The 20,067-nt window shown below is 33.9% G+C and overlaps 1 protein-coding gene across 2 annotated transcripts in view; it reads left to right on the top strand.

Moving 5' to 3' along the window:
• SLIT2 (slit guidance ligand 2) overlaps nucleotides 1-20,067 on the top strand; it is a 378,953-nt gene that overhangs the window by 250,074 nt on the left and 108,812 nt on the right. For both annotated transcript variants that reach the window (XM_081253775.1, XM_081253774.1), the window contains exons 7-9: nucleotides 2,545-2,616; nucleotides 5,127-5,290; nucleotides 7,290-7,428. In XM_081253775.1, coding sequence (XP_081109901.1) covers nucleotides 2,545-2,616; nucleotides 5,127-5,290; nucleotides 7,290-7,428 — 375 coding nt within the window. The remainder of the gene's footprint in view (nucleotides 1-2,544; nucleotides 2,617-5,126; nucleotides 5,291-7,289; nucleotides 7,429-20,067) is intronic.

Here is a 20,067-nt window from a genome sequence, read left to right as displayed (position 1 = left end):
GGGCCTACATGATTACCAAGACTAACATTTCTTATTTACACACCAGGATGTCCTTTGTACAAGAATATATTCTCATTACATAGAGAAAATCTTGAGGTTGAATGTAGAAATAGACTTCCATGCATGAAAAAGTGTTCACATTTAAAGAAGTACAGCATATAACTTCACATTGTTTCATAATAGGAATTGATCATGGCCATAACACATACATGTCATCATACCTAATCAACAATTATATTTATTGTTAATTTCAAAATAACAATTTCATTGGTTCCACATATTGTTCAGTTACCAGGCATTAATATCAATATTGCTTTGCCAGCATCAATACTGAATAAAAATAATGAGAAAATTTATTTTTTCAGTTGCATTAAACAAATTAACATTTTGAGAAAAGTCTTCAAATTGATAGCCACTGGCTTCGGCATGCAATGATAGCTCTTTTGTGTGGAATTATAAGAAACTATAGTTCAAAATTAATGCATGTTTGCCTAGTGTGAATTGCTTAAAAAAAAAAAGTTGTCCCCAAAATCACATTTCAGTATGCTGTATACTCTGAAGATTTAAGCCATATAAAATCAGCATAAATTTTGAGGGTAGGAAAAGGGGTCATTTAAAGCAAATCCCTTTGAGAAATGAAACCTTTTAGTTCAGACATCAGGATATGTTTTAATGGTGCTTGAAAAAAAAATCTCATTTCACTCGAGTACAGGAAAATACTAGAGGCTTTCAGATAACATGAGCCGACCAATTCAGTGCTTTATAGATCCTTCATTCAGTAGGTTTTTATCTATATGACTTAGTTCAGATCATTTGCATTAGTTCTTATATCATTCAATACATTGCTAAACTGGATAGTAAAGAGAGTCAGTGCATGTTCTAGATCTGTAGCTTTCGTGCCCTGCTTCTCTGAGAAGTTTAAGTAAATCACACTACCCCTGAACACCCCATATCCCACCATTGATAACCATAGCCACCAGCTGGCCTAAAGTGGCCTCAGTGTATCTTGCTTAGCCCAAACAGACGTGGCCTGTGGACTCTGAAATATTTGAGTTAGTTGCCAGTATTTAAAAATTAGGAAGATTGACCTAAAAACTTCCATTTTTAGTTTCTCTTGAGAAAATCAGATTGTTTGGCAGCTTTCCATTACAGCAGAGCAGCAGTCCATCAGAGCTGAATATTAGTTGATACAACAGAGAATATCATCACTATCACCAAGGTCCTCTTTGTCCCCAGGGATCGGTCTGCTATTCCTCGTTTCTCTTCCCCATTTTATTTCTTTACAAGCAGCCTGCTTCTCTCATGTATGTTTCCTGCATGGCCTCTGTAGGCAAGTGAATGTGCCACCTCTAATTCAAACCCTTCTTGAATATCAAACATCATCCACCTGTACCAAGATCCATCTTTCCTGCCTTCTTCAGCCACTGCCCTGTTTAGTCATCACCTTACTGTATCTTCTGTATACTAGAATCATTTGTCATCTCCACACTCTGCTCACCCATTCCTGGGATAACTGTCTTTCTCACTGTCTTGTCACAATCAGACTTCTCCAAATGGAGACAAAAAGATATCTCTCTTTTAAACCTTACTAACTCTAAGTTTTTGTAATTTGTGTAATTCCTCTCCGCAGTTGGGCTGTATGCTATTTTAGGACAAGATTTATGCCTGACTTATTTTTAGACATTCCATGTTGCCATAAAAATAGGAGCCATTCAGGACATATTTGATGAATGAATGAGTAGTAGTTGTAGTAGAAATAGTAGTAATAATACAACTAACAATGCTTGTGTTAGAGGGAAATTAGGAAAAATTTGAACCAAGTAAGAAGTATACTTATTTTCACCGTATCTCCCTTGGCCACCCATCTTCTTGACCCTAGCTTCAAGAAACCATGATCACTACACAGTACTAAACAAAGAACAGGATATGTGGCTGCAACTAAAAACCGCTAGAATATATTAAGCTTTTACTATATTGCTACAGCATGTCACTTCTTTCCTACTCAATGCAAGTACCAAATATAGATATTGTTCTTCCTACTCAAATTTCAACAGCGGCTGCTGTCCACAGTAAAGAACAATTAACAGGACTCTGTTCCAGGACCTGAAAGTACTGATTCTGTGCCATTGCTATGAGATTTCAGTTGGAGAATTCAAATGGGTTCATTTACTCGTGGACACTAATTATACATAATACCCTTAAAGGAAATATAACTTTAATTTTTCCAACTGTGACTATCTCACGTTCATTTCTTAACCAGTATCGTAAATCGACATGTATGTACACAGTGCATAAAGCTACATGGTCAAAGATACTATTACTCAAGTCACAAATTAGTAATAAATATTTGATGAATGCATAGTAATATGTTAAAGTATGAAATTTATTTATCGTCTTGTGTATAATACAGTTCATTCTTGATGCCATCTTTACCAGGTAATGGTTCTGCATAAACATAACCACAAGAGGTTTTTTCTGTGTTAACATATGGAGTGATCAATAAATTTTCATAACTAAAATTTCTAACCTTTTTTTATTCTACAGCACTCTCAACAATAACAACATTACTAGACTTTCTGTGGCAAGTTTCAACCATATGCCTAAACTTAGGACTTTGTAAGTAGCCACAATATATATATAAAGTCAATTTAATCAATTAATGATTCCCCTTAAGTACTATTTTTAGTAAGTAAAGAATATGACCACTAGATCATCATGGGGTAGACAAGGGAAACACCACTTTTTAAAAAGTTCTGGATATGATATTTGAATAAATGAACTATTATTCTGAAAACTTGAAACCTTCCTTTTAAATGATGTGTGTTATGGGAAGTTTGGGGGAGGGAGAAAAACATTTACTTTGAGCTATTGTGGAGATCACATTTCATTAAGAAATGGAAGACTCTTTGATTGGCTGTCAGAAATGATAAATGGTAAATCTTTATGATTTTATTACTGTATGGCAAGCAATCCAAATAAAGCTAAACTGGCTCTCCAGCATTCTTTGTGACATAAAATTACAGCATCACCCTTTAGTGCTTCTATAATCAAGGTTGTGTCAGCATTTATATTTTAAAATATCTTTTCAGGAGTTACAGATGGACATTAAAATATTTTAGATGGATAAAAATGATTCTCTAATAAAAGTGTTTGATACAGCTATTTTTTTCCTCTTAGAGAAAAATTAATCCTCAAAGCCCAGGGTGGGGTATTTAGTTAAAGCATTTTCAGAGATAAATTGCATTTGAACTGGGTTTCAGAATCACCTTGACCTAAAAATATATATTATATACAACATGTGAGAAATGGTGAGAAACAAAACCAAGCATTGGACTTTTTGAAAAAAATATGTGTTTTTAAGTAGGGTAAATATATTTTGATAGGGTTTTCAAAATATTTTTGTTTTACAATAATTTATAACTGAAAACATTACATTTATTTTCTCTCTTTAATCAAAAATCAGTTGAATTGCCACTTTTTAATGAATTAGATAATACCAATACTAATGTCATTTTTTCCTCACTAAAACTGAGCTCTTCATGGGATATAATTTCCTTGGAATATAATTTAGCAAAATAAAATCATTCTAAAAGTAAGCAGGCATAACTAAGTTTTGTTTTCTTGGGGCTATCAGATTGAGACGAACTGGCAAAATGAAGAGCCCAGTTCACTCAAACTATATTTAATGAAGTTGGTTTCTCATTAGTTTTAGCTAAGTTTTTAAAAACAAATTAAATAGTATAGTGAGTCTTATTTTCTTGTGGAAACCCACTACAGTTTGTCTTACTAATCAGGTTTTTAAATTTTTATATTCTTTTCTCATTTCTAATGTGTGCACATCTAATTGAATCATCGTAATGTACTTGGTTTCAATGGAAATATTTAAAGAGCAATGCTGTGGAATGTGCCTTGTGGCTTCCAAAAGATGCCACTTTGACCTCCAAGCAAACTTCACCAGAGGTCACCCAGCCTTCCCAAAATGTACCTTTCTGTTCTGTGGCATGCTGTCTAGTTTGGATGCAAGACAGTCTATTCCATACCTCCAGGCTGAAGGAGAATATAAAACAGTCATCTGACTTTAAATTCCCTTGCTTTGGTTGTTGCATTATTCTGTATTATCATTGCTACTTAAAAATTTCATTTTTATGGTACAATTAGCTTTCTGGACTGAGTTCCATGTTTTAATATCCATTACTGTTATTGGGTTATAATCGAGCACATCAGCTAAAAAGGGCTAAAATGGTATTACCATGGCATAGATGATTCTGGGAATGATGCTTTGATTTATAGCTTTGGATGTCCTTTTCTTTAGTTTGAGAAAACATAAAAGCCAGTTTGAAGTCATTTAGTGGATACATTTGTCTGATATTTTATTAATGGAGAAGTGCTATTTACCACTTGGAAGGGATCCATGATCTGGTGTGGATCCCTGCCAGCGTAGAGGGGGCTGGCATAATTCCTTCACTCCCAGCCATCTATGTCTTTTAATTTCAGTTCCTGCTCTTTGAGGCTATGTCCCCAAGAGCCAAAAGCAGCTAATCCCTTTTACTGTGATTAAACAAAAAGAAGGAAATCAGAATAGGGATGTGAAAAGAAGTGGTTTATATTGAATTATTATTCTGTCAGGTTCAGCAAAAAATGAAAGTAACCTGCTAAAAAAGTTTTGCCAGCAGTTTCTACAGAGACTAATAATGACAAAACTAACTGGTATTTCAAACTGGGAGCCACAAATTTTCTTAACATGCCTCCTACCCCTGCCTGAACCCAGACCTCCCCATTCCTCCACCCCACCCCCACTGGCTGCCAGTATGTTGGGACTGCAGAGCAATTTGCCTTGGACTCCTTTGTGTCTCTTTGTCCCTTTGAATAGACGTAGGCAAAAGATTTTCATGGTCATGTTCAAGCTTCTGTATACTTGCTTATTAGCTCAGAGGTAGATGAAGAGGGACTTGAGTCTGTGGTTATAAACCAGTTTAATTTTTAGGAAAATAATTAGATTGGCATTTATTAAGCTTTAACCTATTTATAGGTAGAGACGAAGTTATATGTTATTATGAATGAATTTTCCAAATTTTGAAATGACTCTTTTCTGTTTTCTTGTTTTAAACTTCTTGGCTCTCATTTAGTCGACTCCATTCGAACAACCTGTATTGTGACTGCCACCTGGCCTGGCTCTCGGACTGGCTACGCCAAAGGCCTCGGGTGGGCCTCTACACTCAGTGTATGGGGCCATCCCACCTAAGGGGCCATAATGTAGCTGAGGTTCAAAAACGAGAATTTGTCTGCAGTGGTAAGGGAGAAAGAACCTTTCTGTTTTCATATTCCCGTATGCTATGATGTAAGGAACTGTGTAAGGTGCATGCTTCAGAGGTTTCACTTTTCCTCACTAATGTGAAGTTATGCACTAATCACTCTGTGGAAATCCTCTGTGTTAGGGATGATGCCATAGGCTCTAAGACATTCGTGCATGTTTGGCAATTACTGATTACTTTCACCTAAGTTATGATGAAGGATTTTTCAGTTGTCAGTCCAAGGGAGAGATAAGAAATTCCTAAATTACAGTTCTATTTGCTACTCATGATTTTACCTTTAAGTAAGTATTTATTTCTATTTTGATGTTAACAATTGGAAAAATGTTGAACTAATCTTGGATCCCTGCTGGGAAATTGAAAAAGTAACAGAACTGTAGTTGCAAAGTGACAAAAATACTTTTCATGTGATGCAGTCCTACCTAAAGGAGATAAATGACTAACTTTAGTAACAAAAATCTGAAAACAAAAATAAGACACTGGTTATGTAAAGTATCAGTAGGTGACATTCAGTTAGCTCTTTCTATGTGCTTAAGCATCAGTCTAAATATTTCACAAATATTTACCTCATTTTTACCTCTCTCATAACATCTGTTGAGAAATATAACATTATATTAAAGTTTAAAATGCTGAGAAAAAGAAATGGTAAGTAACCTTGTCGAAGGTTGTAGAGTTAAGTTCAAGGATCTCAACCTAGACAGTCTGATTCCCAATCCATATAAATTATTTCTGCTTCAGAAGTGTCTGTTCAAAATAACAGTAAAACAAAAATTTTAAATATTTATAATGCATCATAAATAGCAGTTTCCTAAAGGAAGAGTGAGAAGACATACTAGTTCAGGATTCTATTTTATTGCTATCCTTTAGACCTTTTTATGTATTTTCTCCTGCTTTTTGTAGCCCAAACAAAATTTTCTTATAATGTCATGGAATGTGCTCAGTAGGTCTGATTGCTTTATAAAAAATTAAGTAAGGAAATGACTAACAATTCGTTACTAACCACTTTTTTCTCTTTTCACTTTTTTCCTTCCTGTTTTCTAGATGAGGAAGAAGGCAAGTTCACGTTTCTTATTTAGACTGAGACTATTTTTGTAAAGTGTGAGGACTTGTTGAGAGGGACCTGGTTAGTAATTAGCCTGCAGCCTCCTCCCCGGGTATCACCACCACTCAGACCCTTTCTCTGCAGGGCAGAGAGGTCTGGCCCTGCTGCAGGGACAAACCCAGCGTTTGCAGATGCCTATTTGGTACAAAATGCCTGACAGCCCGTTGTTCACCATTTGAACAGTAAAATTTCAATATTGAGTAGTAAAATATACCTCTGGGTAACTACTTAGCCTAAAATTTTAAGCCATACAAAGTCAAAAAATGAATTATCTAGATTACAACTAACAGAATGACCTGATACAAATTATTACAACTTCAAAAAAAGCGGTAATTTTGAACATACCCAGAAATCAAACTTAGCATCATCTATTTCCCCCATACTTATTGGCACATGATTACTTATTTAGACAATTATGTCTACCAAGAGGGAAGTTTTACTGTTTTCCTTTCCTTCTTTGAGTTAAAGTAAGTTAAGCTACTTAAATTCAATAAAGACCACGCTCTATCTAAGCTTATTAGAAATGAAATATAGATTCGTCTGAAGTTGCTGCTTTTTTTGGAACTCCTAATAAATTTGAATAGAATTCTAGTTTCAAATCAGAATTTTACCTCTCTCACAAATCTTTCAAATTTTAAAAATTATCATTTTTCTAATTAGTTTTAAAAATCTCATTTGCTTTATCGGAACTGACCCCAAAACATACATGCATGCTTCCTAAAATATATTGTAGAAATATAGTATCATTTTATAATCAGGTATTTAGAGAAATGCATTTCTGTTTAATAACGTGCTTTGTTATTTTCGCTAAGTTTGTGTGTTTCACAATGATGAGATTGAGGAGGAAAAACTATAACTTTGGTTTGTTTCTTTTTCAGGTCACCAGTCATTTATGGCGCCGTCTTGCAGTGTTTTGCATTGTCCAGCTGCTTGTACCTGTAGCAACAATATCGTAGACTGCCGTGGGAAAGGTCTCACTGAGATCCCCACAAATCTGCCAGAAACTATCACAGAAATGTATGTTCCCTGAATTCCCTCATATCCCCCACCTCCCCAATAACCCAAGCCATGACTTTCTTTAGGAGATTCTGGGTTTATCAAAGGCCAGTCTGATCCATTAGCTTAGACAAATGTTTCTTTCAGAATTGTATTGACCTTGACTCTGTTTAATTAAATATCTTATTGAAGTGGCTAGGATTTTTCTTTCTTTTTTTTTTTCAACACAAGTAGAATTAAAAGGAATGCATTTCAAGGAAAAATAATACTTTCCTTTTTCTTCAGAAGGTGTTATAAGGCGCTTTAGGAAAAATAAGAGTATGAGTACCTTATTTATCCAATTGGTTCTGGAGATCTGCTTCTGCCCATTTCTAGCTTGGAGTGGTGGAAAATAAAGGAAACATTTTTTTCTGGGGTAATAAATCATAGAAACAAGATAACTAGATGATGTCTGCCTTCTCAAGACAACACGTTTTAAAACGCAGTTTCACTGTTTTGTTTTAACCGTTGTATAGTCCACCACAAAGGATAAAAAAGATAATATTATCAAGTCAAAATGAAGATTTTTTAAATTAGTGAGCATTTTAGCTTATTTGAGCCAATGGCTACCTCCATCAAAAATTAAATTCTCTCAACAAAATATTTCATACCTATTTTGTATGCAGCTGCTGGATTCATTTCTGTGTCCTAGCCAAATATAAGTCATGTGGCTAAAACAAGGTCACATAAGATGTAAAGTGGACTACTTTTACCATCTTGGGAAGTAAGCATTAGGAAAAATCTTTACCTTAATATCTATTAGCTAAGAAAGCACTTCTTAACCACCCAGCCTACCATATATTGTTTTAGAAGTTAATTCTAAATTTGAATTAAATAAATATTTTGGGACATATTTGGTTGAAATAATAAAGTAGAATCAACTTCTTTAGATAGGTCTTCATAGTAGGCACCCAAAAAAATTAAGTTATTTTCAAGAACTATTCATTATTTTTTTCGACTGTTAACTGCCCTAATTTATCTTATGTGAGAATAATCTTAATTCATAAGACCCACTAACATTATTTTAAAGTATTTAATATGTGCTTAAAAGTGTACTTAGAGAGATGCAGTACTTGACACAGACAAAGAATATATGTATGCACATAATAATATTATTCTCATCAAAATTAAATTGATGAAACACTACCTTGGCCATAAAAGACATTTGTATTTTTTAGCTGAACCTTGAAAGAAGAACAATATATGGCTTGGGAAGAGGCAAGAGACATTCTGCAAAAGAGAAACATTGGGGACAAAGGGCAGAGGTGGCAGTGAGCATTTTGTTTTAGGGATTGCACAGTTGAGCCTAATTAGAGTAAGAGGTGCATGTTGAGGCATCATGGAAAATAATGCTTCAAAAACGACATCTCCATCTAATTCTAAAGCCACAGATTACATAAGGCCTCTCATCTTAGAAGATGTAATATATGATGGAGTAGATAGTAGAAAGACATAGTAACTGTTCACACAGAGAAATAATATATCCATCTCCCCAGGCACAAGCATTTATTGAGTAAACATTTTATTACATAAAGGCAGCATGAATTCTCCACAGATCTCCATCAAGTGACATGCAAGTTAAAAGCTATAAAATGAGGTACAAAGTAATACATGTTGTAAGGGAGGAAAAAATAAAGTTCAAGGTTTTTATTTTTTTCATTAATCTTTATTGGAGTATAGCTGCTTTACAATGTTGTGTTAGTTTCTGCTGTACAGCAAAGTGAATCAATTATACATATTACATATATCCACTCTTTTTTAGATTTCCTTCCCATTTAAGTCACCACAGATCATTGAGTAGGGTTCCCTGTGGTAAACAGTAGGTTCTTATTAGTTATACATAGTAATGTATATATGTCAATCCCAATCTCCCAATTCATCCCATCCCCCTTTCCCCCCTTGGTAACTGTAAGTTTGTTCTCTACATCGGTGACTTTATTTCTGCTTTGCCTATCAAATTACCAATGGCAGTTTTTACAGAATTAGAACAAAAAATTTTATAATTTTTATGGAAACACAAAAGACCCCGAATAGCCAAAGCAGTCTTGAGAAAGAAAAACAGAGCTGGAGGAATCAGGCTCCCTGACTTCAGACTATACTACAAAGCTACAGTAACCAAGACAGTATGGTACTGACACAAAAACAGAAATATAGATCAATGGAACAGGATAGAAAGCCCAGAGATAAACCCATGCACCTATGGTCTCCTAAGATAAACCCACGCACCTATGGTCTCCTAATCTATGACAAAGGAGGCAAGAATATACAATGGAGAAAAGACGGTCTCTTCAATAAGTGGTGCTGGGAAAACTGGACAGCTACATGTAAAAGAATGAAATTAGAACACTCCCTAACACTATACACAAAAATAAACTCAAAATGGATTAAAGACCTAAATGTAAGTTCAAGGTATTTATTACAGAGGGCGTAAAGTGGAGAACAAGTTACAGTGGTTAATTAGAGTCAGAAAGCTTTAGTTAGAACCCGAGGTCTACCTATCATTTACTAACTGTGAGACCGTATGCAAGTTACTTATCCTCTATGGGATTATCTCCTCATCTGAACTGTCGTCAGTTTATAGTGAAAGAATTAACACATGTAGAGCTTCATGTGCTTAGACGATAGTAATCATTGAATGATACCTCGATCTCAAGCCTTCATGTAGGAGGTAACGTGTGCGGTAGGCCTTGAAGGATAATTAATGAATGGAACTGCAAAGATGAGAAAACAGCTTACAGAAGTAATGAACTTTAGGAGCACAGGCAATAAGAATGGAAATCCAAGATACTGCCACACAGGAACTCAATTTGATTGGTATTTGGTACCTGAGAGAGTTAAGGAAACACAGTTGGAAAGGTAGGTTGGAGGTAATTCATGGAGGACTTTGATAGTATAAGGATCTAAATCTTTCTTTGGAATGCATTTGAACACAGGAGTTTGAATCTCTAAGAAGAATTAATCTGACAGCTGTGCACCAGTGGTTTGGCAAAAGGAGAGAAAACCAGGCTTATGGCTTCTTAGGAGACTATTATGTTGATCGAGGGGAGATGTCATGAGAGCAGGAGCTAGTAAGTAATAGTAGGAATGATGATGTGGAAGCAGCTATGATAGCTAATACAGAAGCAGAATTAATAGGATTTGGCCTTTGATGAGATGAGAAAAAGGACTCAAAGTTGATGCCAAAATTTCAAGTATGAGGGCTGGGGAGATGGTGGTTATGGCTATTGTATATAAGAAGCTGAGGAGCAGGACCAAAACTAGGAAGGAAGATGATGGTGAGCAAAATTTGTGAGATACTGAAGTTCCAATAAGATATTTAGAGACACTAAAATAATACAGACTATGTTAATTTGGAACAAGACAGGATTTGAGGCAAAGATTTTGGAGTAATTAATATTATAAAAAAACAAGTAGATGGTTAACGCCATCAGATGGCCAATGGAAAGGAGAAAAAGAGAAGAGAAACCCAAGGGAACTAAACAAAAACAGCAGAGGGCCACAATAGTTAAGGGAGGAAGGAGCTTCTAGGAAAAATGATCCTCCGGGTCAGATAACTCCGGACAATGAACCAAGAGGAGATCTGAGAACAGGTCTTACAATTTGACCAGCATATTGCTCTTGAAGGATTCAAGATAGAGTGATAGGTAAGTAAACCACTCTTCAGAGTGTTAAGAAAGGTCAGAGGTGATGAATATTGTAGAGAGCAGATATGGAGTAGTTTGAAGAGTTTAGCTGAAAAAGGATTTTTTAAAGAAGACAATTGCAATGATAAAGAACAGACTTGGGTTTATTTTAAGGTGCAGAAACCTGCAGTCATTAGAAAGTCAGAGAGGAAGAATAGGTTTAGAGAGACATGAGAGTGTGAGAGTTAGATAAGATATATGTGGAAGCAAGATTGTTCTGGGTCCAGGAGTTGATTGATCAAATCCTGATGATAGAAAAGGAGACAAAAATGCTGTTGCTGGTTGACAAAAGAGGAGTGAGTTGTAGACATAACAGACTGAAAGGAATATGAAACATTTCAAATGGTTTATCTCATGTAGTCTATTTTATTTTTTGTCATAGAGATTTTCTTACATTTTGTATGCTGTATAGATTTTGTATGATGGTGGAATTTAGTAGCATAAAAGTTAGACTAATTAATATGTCCCAATGAGTTTGTCTGTGTTGAGGTGGTGGTTTATCAAGTAAAGCTATAATAAATTCATAAGTAGAGATGAAAACATATGTGAAGCTCTAGGTGAATTTTACTTCTCTGATTATTACATTATCAGCTTTATCAGTAGAGCATCTGGTAATAAATCATATTGATCTTCAACTCCAACAAAATACACCCATTACCATTCATTACAGTGGCACAACTTACTAGCTTAGTGACTCACTTCTTTTATTACTTTTTTTAATTAAAGAATCAGTAAGATTTCTAAAATGTAGAAATAAAGTTAAGCAACATCTTTAAAAAATTTTATACATTCTATATTTTTAATACATGATGAACTGAACATTATAAACTCCCTTCATATTTTTCATATAATGTTTTAAAATTGGATTTTACCAGTAAATTATCAGTAGAATTTCTTTATTGCAAATTATCAGGCATTTCATTCAGTAATGTTGAGTTGACTTCCTACTGTTTAGTGTGTCTTTATTCCTGTAACTGTCTCATATTGTGACAAAAAGAAAGTATGTATGTATGATATGTAGCAGTGACCAACTGCCTGTAAATCTGGGTAGAAAAACTTGCCTCACCCTTTCCTTTTATCTGATTTGTGCTTGCAACTATAACTTCACACTTGTGGTATGTGCTCAAATTTGTTAAGATATAGAAGGGAAATATTCCTTTAAAGTCAGAATTGAAATAATTGGAGAAGAAGGAATGGAAAAGAGACTAGCATTTATCTAATGCCTACAGTGTTGGATACTCTACACGTATTGTAGCATTTGATCTTCTCATTGACCTTTGATGGGTGTATTTGTGCAATTTAAATAAAATAGGAAAACTAATGCAGAGGCATGTGTTAGATAAAGGTTGGTTTTATTTCTCCAAGAGGCTTCATTATCCTGATGACTTTACCATGGTCCAGGATCTGTCCTCCCATTTGCAGACTAGGAATCTGATTTTGACTGCACTTAATTGTTACATTTTGTAACTATGTATCTATATATGTATATATATATATATATGTTTGTGTGTTTATTTAATATATATACATATATATAATATGTATATGTTATATATGTGTGTGTGTATATATATATATATATATATGTATATATATATTTGTGTTGTGTGTTTGTCTTCACTACTAAAGCAGCTCTATGAAGACAGGAACTGCTTCTGTTCAAATCACCACTGAACACTCAGCAACAAATCTAGTACCTGGCACATAGTAGGCCCTTGATAAATATAAGATAAATATTTATTGAATGAATGGATAATGTAAAAATTAAACATTTAAAGCAGATTTATGTCTGAAAAGGTGGAGTTATATTAAAAATGATTAAAAATAAAAATCTGAAGGAGCAGTCCATTCTCTTCCCGTAGAAAAATGAAATGATGCTTTTTAAGCATAAAATCAATAAGAAATTTTAATGAAAAAAAAGTTATGAATAGAATGCTTAATGAAGTGAGCTAAAGTGGGCTAACTAAAAATTCCTTTGTTAAATTCCCTGTTTCCTGTCCTGGCTTGGATTCTACTCTCTACATGCATCTGAGAGCAACATTTTTTCTGCTCTAGGTTGGCCAAGCCAGTATCTAATAGGTACCCTCCTTCTTTAGATATAATAATTAATTCAATCTTTTTACAGACATCTTAGACATCTTTCTCTAAGGTCACATTTTCTCTGTAACAAAGCCTATAGACATTTATCTCAAATCCCTCAAAAGTTGACAACTTCATTTTGCTATTTAAAAAAAGACCAGACTCAAAAAAGTTAAGAAATCTTGTAAAAAAACAACCCTTCAATTATGAAGTGACTAAACTGGCCTCAGTCTTAGATTTATTTGACTCCAAAGCCTGTTTTCCATCCTCCATCCAGCTGCAAAAGAAAGATAGATGTGGCTTAGCTTGTTGGGATATTATAAAAATGATGATTGAATAAAATGAAGAGAAGCAGATATCAGAAAAACAGGACACTTTAAGAAACTTACATGTGAAGGGAACATAGAAGGAGCATAGAGAAAGACAAGGCATGAAGGTATAGGAATGTTTACAAAACTAAGAACTGTTTCATATTACTTTATATCTACAACTGTTGTCTTCTTTCCTAGTCTCTATTAAGTAATTTCCTATCTCCCTAGATTTTGTCTTCATAGAAATTTTCACAGCTTAGTTTGATATTCTGGTTAATGTCAAACTATCCTATTAGACTGCAAGCTTAATGAGGGCAGGATCATGTCTTTTTTCCTCACCATTTTTGTCCCAAAACTTAGCACAGTGTGGGCGGGGAGAAGAATAGTACTGGGGTGGCGGGTCTGGGACATACAATCAGGAGAGCCTCCAAGCCTCCATTCTTCCTAGTAAAAGAAAATGTGACAAAGGAGTAGGGACTAATGAAGATAGATGGGGGAAAATAGAATGTGTAATATCAGGTAAAATTAGGTTTAGAAGAAAGAAGTTGTTGCTGCCCTGGAATCTTTCCAGCACTTTGCTGCTTTGAACTCTGCTGGCTGGGTACCTTGTTTTCATACACATGGAATGCCTTAGGCAAGTCTATACAAGGCCTGACCCATGACAAGAAAATCATTAATAGCAAATTGATTCTCTATATATCAAATCCTCAGAATTAATTTCTTAAATCTTGTCTTGAGGTGTAATACTTTGAATGTGAAGTGAAAGATTGCTGTAAAGTAGACATTTAGTTCTCTTCAATCCAGTTATAGATTTTCTGTGGCATAGCACCTGTCCAAACCATTATACAGAAATTCCATAAATCATGGAGAACAGTTAGTAAAAACATAGGTTGAACAATTTAGTATGTCTTGTTCACTCTTAGGTCTTATTGCATTTAATGTTGGTTGCATTTTTCAGGGCTCCAAAGCTGGGAGCCATACAATTCTTCCTTTTATTTGTCTGAGAGAAGATAAGGAAGCATTCAAATTTCGGGAAAGGAAAGTATGGTAGCAAAGTTCTTAGGCCGGTCTTATGAGGTCTGTCTCTGTTTTCTAAGATGTACTGCAAATTTTCAGAAGTTATAGTATTTGTTTTGGATGTGCTATTCAAATAGGTAAAATGGAAAGGGAACTCACTTTGTTGTATAAACTTAGTGGACTGCTTTTACTCTGCTAGTAGTAAAGAAGCCTATTTCAAAGAGATTCACAGTATTAGAGGTTGGATATGAAGTTAGGAGTACATTTTTTTCCCTTTTGTTTACTCTGGATCATTTGCATGCATAATTATAAAGAAATGAAAGTGAGAATGATTCTTGAATGCTCTGATTACAAACTACATTTATGATACTGAATACAATTTTTAAAATATATCTTTGCCCTCCATTTCTGTTTAGGCACTCTTCCTGTGTTTAACCCTTTGGCATGCTATTTCTGCATTTGCCCCTTCCAAAATTTTGCATCCTTATTTCTATTAAATAATACTTGCCAAATTTTGAATCTGCATATTTCAAAGTTTCTGTTGGTAGGGATATGTAAATTAGATTTGATCAACGTGTTTTTAAATAACCTATTCTATACTAGCTTATTAGGAAAGTTACAGGTACTCATGATATCAAGCATGACTTTTTGACTATTTAACATGCACTCAGGAATATCTCAGCTAATAGCACAGCTGTCATGCTGTGTAATTTGTTCATTTTCTTTTAATTATGCCCAAATTTTGAAAATAAATTTTAAAAATAAATATAACATAGCAGTTTGACTAATTTTTATAGCAGATGTAAATTACCTTGACTTTACTATTTAGACAATATTGATAAAATATCTCTGAAGTTTTCACATCATGATTTCCTCATAAGTTAGGAGCTTAGAAAAAGACATAATAATTTAGCTTCTTACAGAATGCAGAAAGCCAATTAATTGTTCAGTATACAAACTAAGATCACCACTGAGTTTCCTCACAACAAACATCTCACTTAATTCTTAGTCATCAGTAGCCATGCTTAGTGTAATCCCTACAGCAATTTTGATAGTTCCACAGCAAAATAGTATAAGATAAATTAGGTAAAATACATTTAAAACTAAACTAAACCTGTAGTTCCATAGACCATCATTGAGTTCACTAATAATCATTGGAGCGTTTTCATCTTTATTTTGGCAAAATTCTCAATTTTATATGCATATCTTGAACAATCTTATTTCCTATTGAATGAAATAGTAGAATAATCATCTTTGTAAAGAGAATTCATTTTTATTAAGAGTGTGGGTTCATGAAAAGAAAATTATTTGCTCCTATTTCCCTCAATTTACTTCCTTTTCTCCAATTTTACTAAGGAATAATTGACAAATACAGTTGTATATATTTAAAGGGTACAACATTATGATTTGATATACTTATTCATTTGTGAAATGATTACCAAGATCAAGATAATTAACACATTCATCACCTCAAATAGTTAACTCTTTTTTTGTGTGTGGTAAGAATGCTTAAGTTCTACTCTCCACAATTTTCAAGTATATAATATTTGAAATATATTATCAACTGTAGTCACTGTGCCATACATTTGACCCTCAGAACTTATTCTTCTTATAACTAAAAATTTATACCTTTTGACCTTCATCTTCCCAGCCACCAACCTCTGTGACCACTATTCTATTCTGTTTTTATGAAATCAGATTTTTTTTTGATTCTGCATGTAAATGATAGCATACATTATTTGTATTTACCTGTTTGGCTTATTTCACTTAGCATATGCCTTCCAGGTTCATCCATGTTGTCACAAATGACAGGATTTCCTTACTTTTATGGCTGTATAATATTCCATTGTATATATACCACAATTTCTTTATCCATTCATCTGTTGTAGGACATCTAGGTTGTTTCCATATCTTGATTATTGTGAATAAAGCTGCAGTAAACATGGAGATTCAGATATCTCTTCAAGATAGTGATTTCAATTCCTTCAGGTATAAACCCAGGAGTGGGATTGCTAGAGCATATGGTAGTTCAATATCAGTTTTATGGGAACCACATACTGTTTTCCATAATGGTTGTACCAATTTACATTCCTGCCAACAGTGTATAAAGAGTCCCTTTTCTCCAAATATTTGCCAGCATTTGTTATCTCTTATCTTTTTGATAATAACCATCCTGATTGGTGTGATATCTCATTGTGTTCTTCATTTGCATTTCTCCGATGATTAGTGATGTCGAGCACCTCTTCATGGACCTACTCTTGATTTGTATGTTTTCTTTGGAAAAATATCTATTTAGTTCCTTTCTTCATTTATTATTTTGATTATTTGCTTTTTTTTTGCTATTGAGTTGTATGAATTCTCTACATATTTAGGTTATTAACCCTCTATCAGATATATGATTTGCAAATATTTTCTCCCATTCTCTTGGTTGCCTTTTCAATATATTGATTTTTTTTCTTATTTGTACCTAATTTCACAAAAATTTATATGTATAATGTGTATGTTATATATACCGTATACACACACACACCCTTTATATGCTTTTGTTGTTATTTTTTGATCATTTCAGAAAAAACCACAGTGCCTTTCATAAGAGAAACGTATAGAAGAATGAATCAAACTTTTGTAATATTAGTTAAGATGTGAAAATAAGTATGGTAAAATTATAAATAAATTGGTGTAAAAGAAATCTTAAAATGACTAGAGTGGTAAGGCAAAGCAGATGCTCCAACTGGTTTCTCTTAAAAATCCCAAGGAGTCTGATGAACATTATTGCAGCAGAGAATGGCATATGGAAAAGTAACATTTTTTTTCATGTACTACATAATCAACAAATATTTTTGAGTGCCTACTCTGCATCAGGCATTATGGATGAGAGGTCACAGTTCCAGCTTTCAAAATGTTTACAATGCAGAGAATTGAAGCTTTACACACACAGAAATTTTAAAAGCTATATGATAAGTAATAAAATACATATGCATGGAGAAATACATATGCACAAAGAAAGGAATATCTTGATTTCCCTGGGAGACTAAAAGAATCTTCGGGTATGAGGATGTGTTTTGAATGCAGAGAAATTGTGGGCTTTCTAGACAGTGGAAGGAGTATGTGCAGAGTCCGAGAAAAGTGAAAGAGTCATGTGTCTTTGAGAAATTTAAACAGTTTTAGTTGTTAGAACATAAAGTACAAGCCTAATCTTGAAGAATCACTGTCCTGATGTTAATAGGATATAAGGGGAAATTTTGAGCAGTGTAGTAGTATGATTTGATTTGTTAGTTAGAAAAACCACTCTAACATGGAGTAGAGAATCCACTTGTGATACAAACAGTTACATAAGGCATGATAAAGACAGGCTTAGCAGCAGATAGTAGTGAGAAGTTATTCCAAGAAATGACCCAAGTGCTGTTGTGGTTGAGTCACTAAAAACTTCTACGGGAAAGAAATGGAGACCCATCAAATGTAAATAAGACCTATGTAGACTTTAACATAGAAATGAAGACAGCTGGGGCACAAAGTAGTATTCATTCTCAGGTGAATGAAATTGTCACTTTTTTAAAGAATTAAGTTATTGATTTATGGTTGTAAAATCAGCCAGAAAAAGTAAGCTGAAAATTTGTTTGGTTCAAATTCTACTAGTGATCACAGTGTTATCTGAACTTTAGGGGGAAAATGATGGATGACTTGGACAATAACTCAGTACAGGCATCGGGGAGAAGGCTAGTTGCTATCTATTCACTGAGTAATACTGTTAAACAAATGATGTATAAAGGTAATTTGCATAATGTTTTTAAAACTAAAATTATTACCAAATGGGGGACTTAGCTCAGGGCCTAACTCATATTAAGCGTCCAAGAGGTTTTAATTATAATGAAAAACAAAGCAGCAAAACTTCCATTTGCCTTTCTTGGATTGCAAAAGAAAAATTATGAAAACTGAGTGTTACTGACATTATGAATCTGTACTCTGTGCCCCTGAAATCGGCGAGCCATGTGTCTTAGCCCATTTTTCCCTCTAAATCTAAATTATGTGATTCTGTGTATTGAATGTACACTTTTTTTTTGCATTTGAGTGTGTCCATATAAATATATACATAAAAATTTTAACTCATTCAGAAGTTCATTGTCTGAAATATGAGGTCAATAGGAACTCGCACACACACATTTTTGTTTTGCTTTAAATGCTTAAAGACCAAATGGAAAAAGAATTATTTTTATTATGAAAACATCAATTGAATTTGCACTGAGGGAAATGTACCCAGAATGACATCACAAGAAATAAAATAAGATTAAGGAAGTGGACAATTTTCAGGAACAAGTCATCCCAACATAGGGATTGCTGATAATCAATTAGGATGGACAGTCTTAAGGAAAAAATGGTAGCTATATGCAAAGTATGTCCCTCTAGAGGCTAATATTCACTCAGCTGTTAAAAATTTTTGTTAAACTTAAAAAGTCCTGGAAATCACAATTACATAACAGCAATAATATTCTAGTCTAAGATAATCTTGGGTCATTTTATGTAGAGACATCTGAAGGATTTCAATGGCATGCATTTACTGCTCAAGTTGGAAGTAACATTCCAAAAATATAAAGTACTTACTTTAGAATTATTATGTAATAGGCAAGAGGATCCTTGATGTCAAAGTAATATTGCTGCTTCCTCCTTTACAAATGCAGGCCTGGTGTTACCTATGATGAGAATATTTGGCTACACTCAGCAGTCCATGACTCAAAAACTAAAGTCATTCTGCAGCTCCAGCCTTCACCCCATTAAATCTGTTCTGTTCTTTGGCAGCTGTTTTTGCCATTTACGTTAAAAGCAGATGGGGAAAATGCAAAGAACTGTCAGTTTTATTGCCATGTATAATCAGCATCTGGGCTGTATGTTACAGGAACACTCAATCCAAACTCATACTTTACTGGTGGTGTAAAAACTTTTTTTGAGTTTCTCAGTTTTCAAATTAGAGTAAGTGCTCTATTTTAATCATGTTGATCATGGAAATAGCAACCATTTGTATTTTTTTTTCAGCCTTCATGTATGTGAATGATGCTTGAGTGTATGTGTTTAATAGACAGTTGGGAGTTATCTGCAAAACTGTTTTGCTAATTTGTTTTAAAATGTGTTTTGGAACCATACATGTTTATTTCACATTAGAGATCAAGTCATATGTCAGATTTATTCCTTTCTATAATCTGTGTGTGTATGTGTGACTAATACAGGCTACAGACATTATATTATAATGCCATATTTATATGTTATATATGTACACATATATATCCTCATTTAAATTTTTTTCCGCTATTTTTTGAGCAGGAAAAAGCATACCATATATGTTTTTTTACATCTCATAATTTTTACCAAAACATTTATAGTAGGTTTTATTTTCTCATTTTTCAGAAAGAGAAACTGAGACACAGAGAAACAAACTAACTTTTGCAAGGTCTGCAGAGCTAATCAGTGGCAGATTCTGAATTTAATCCAAGTCTGTATAAAGCTCATACTTTTAATCACTAAACTCCACTTTTTATCTT

This window comes from Mesoplodon bidens (assembly GCF_964165515.1).
Source record: "Mesoplodon bidens genome assembly, chromosome: 1".
NCBI classification, from domain to species: Eukaryota; Metazoa; Chordata; class Mammalia; order Artiodactyla; family Ziphiidae; genus Mesoplodon; species Mesoplodon bidens.
The sequence above is the reverse complement of the archived record's forward strand: the minus strand, read 5'-3'. Positions and strand labels throughout refer to the sequence as shown.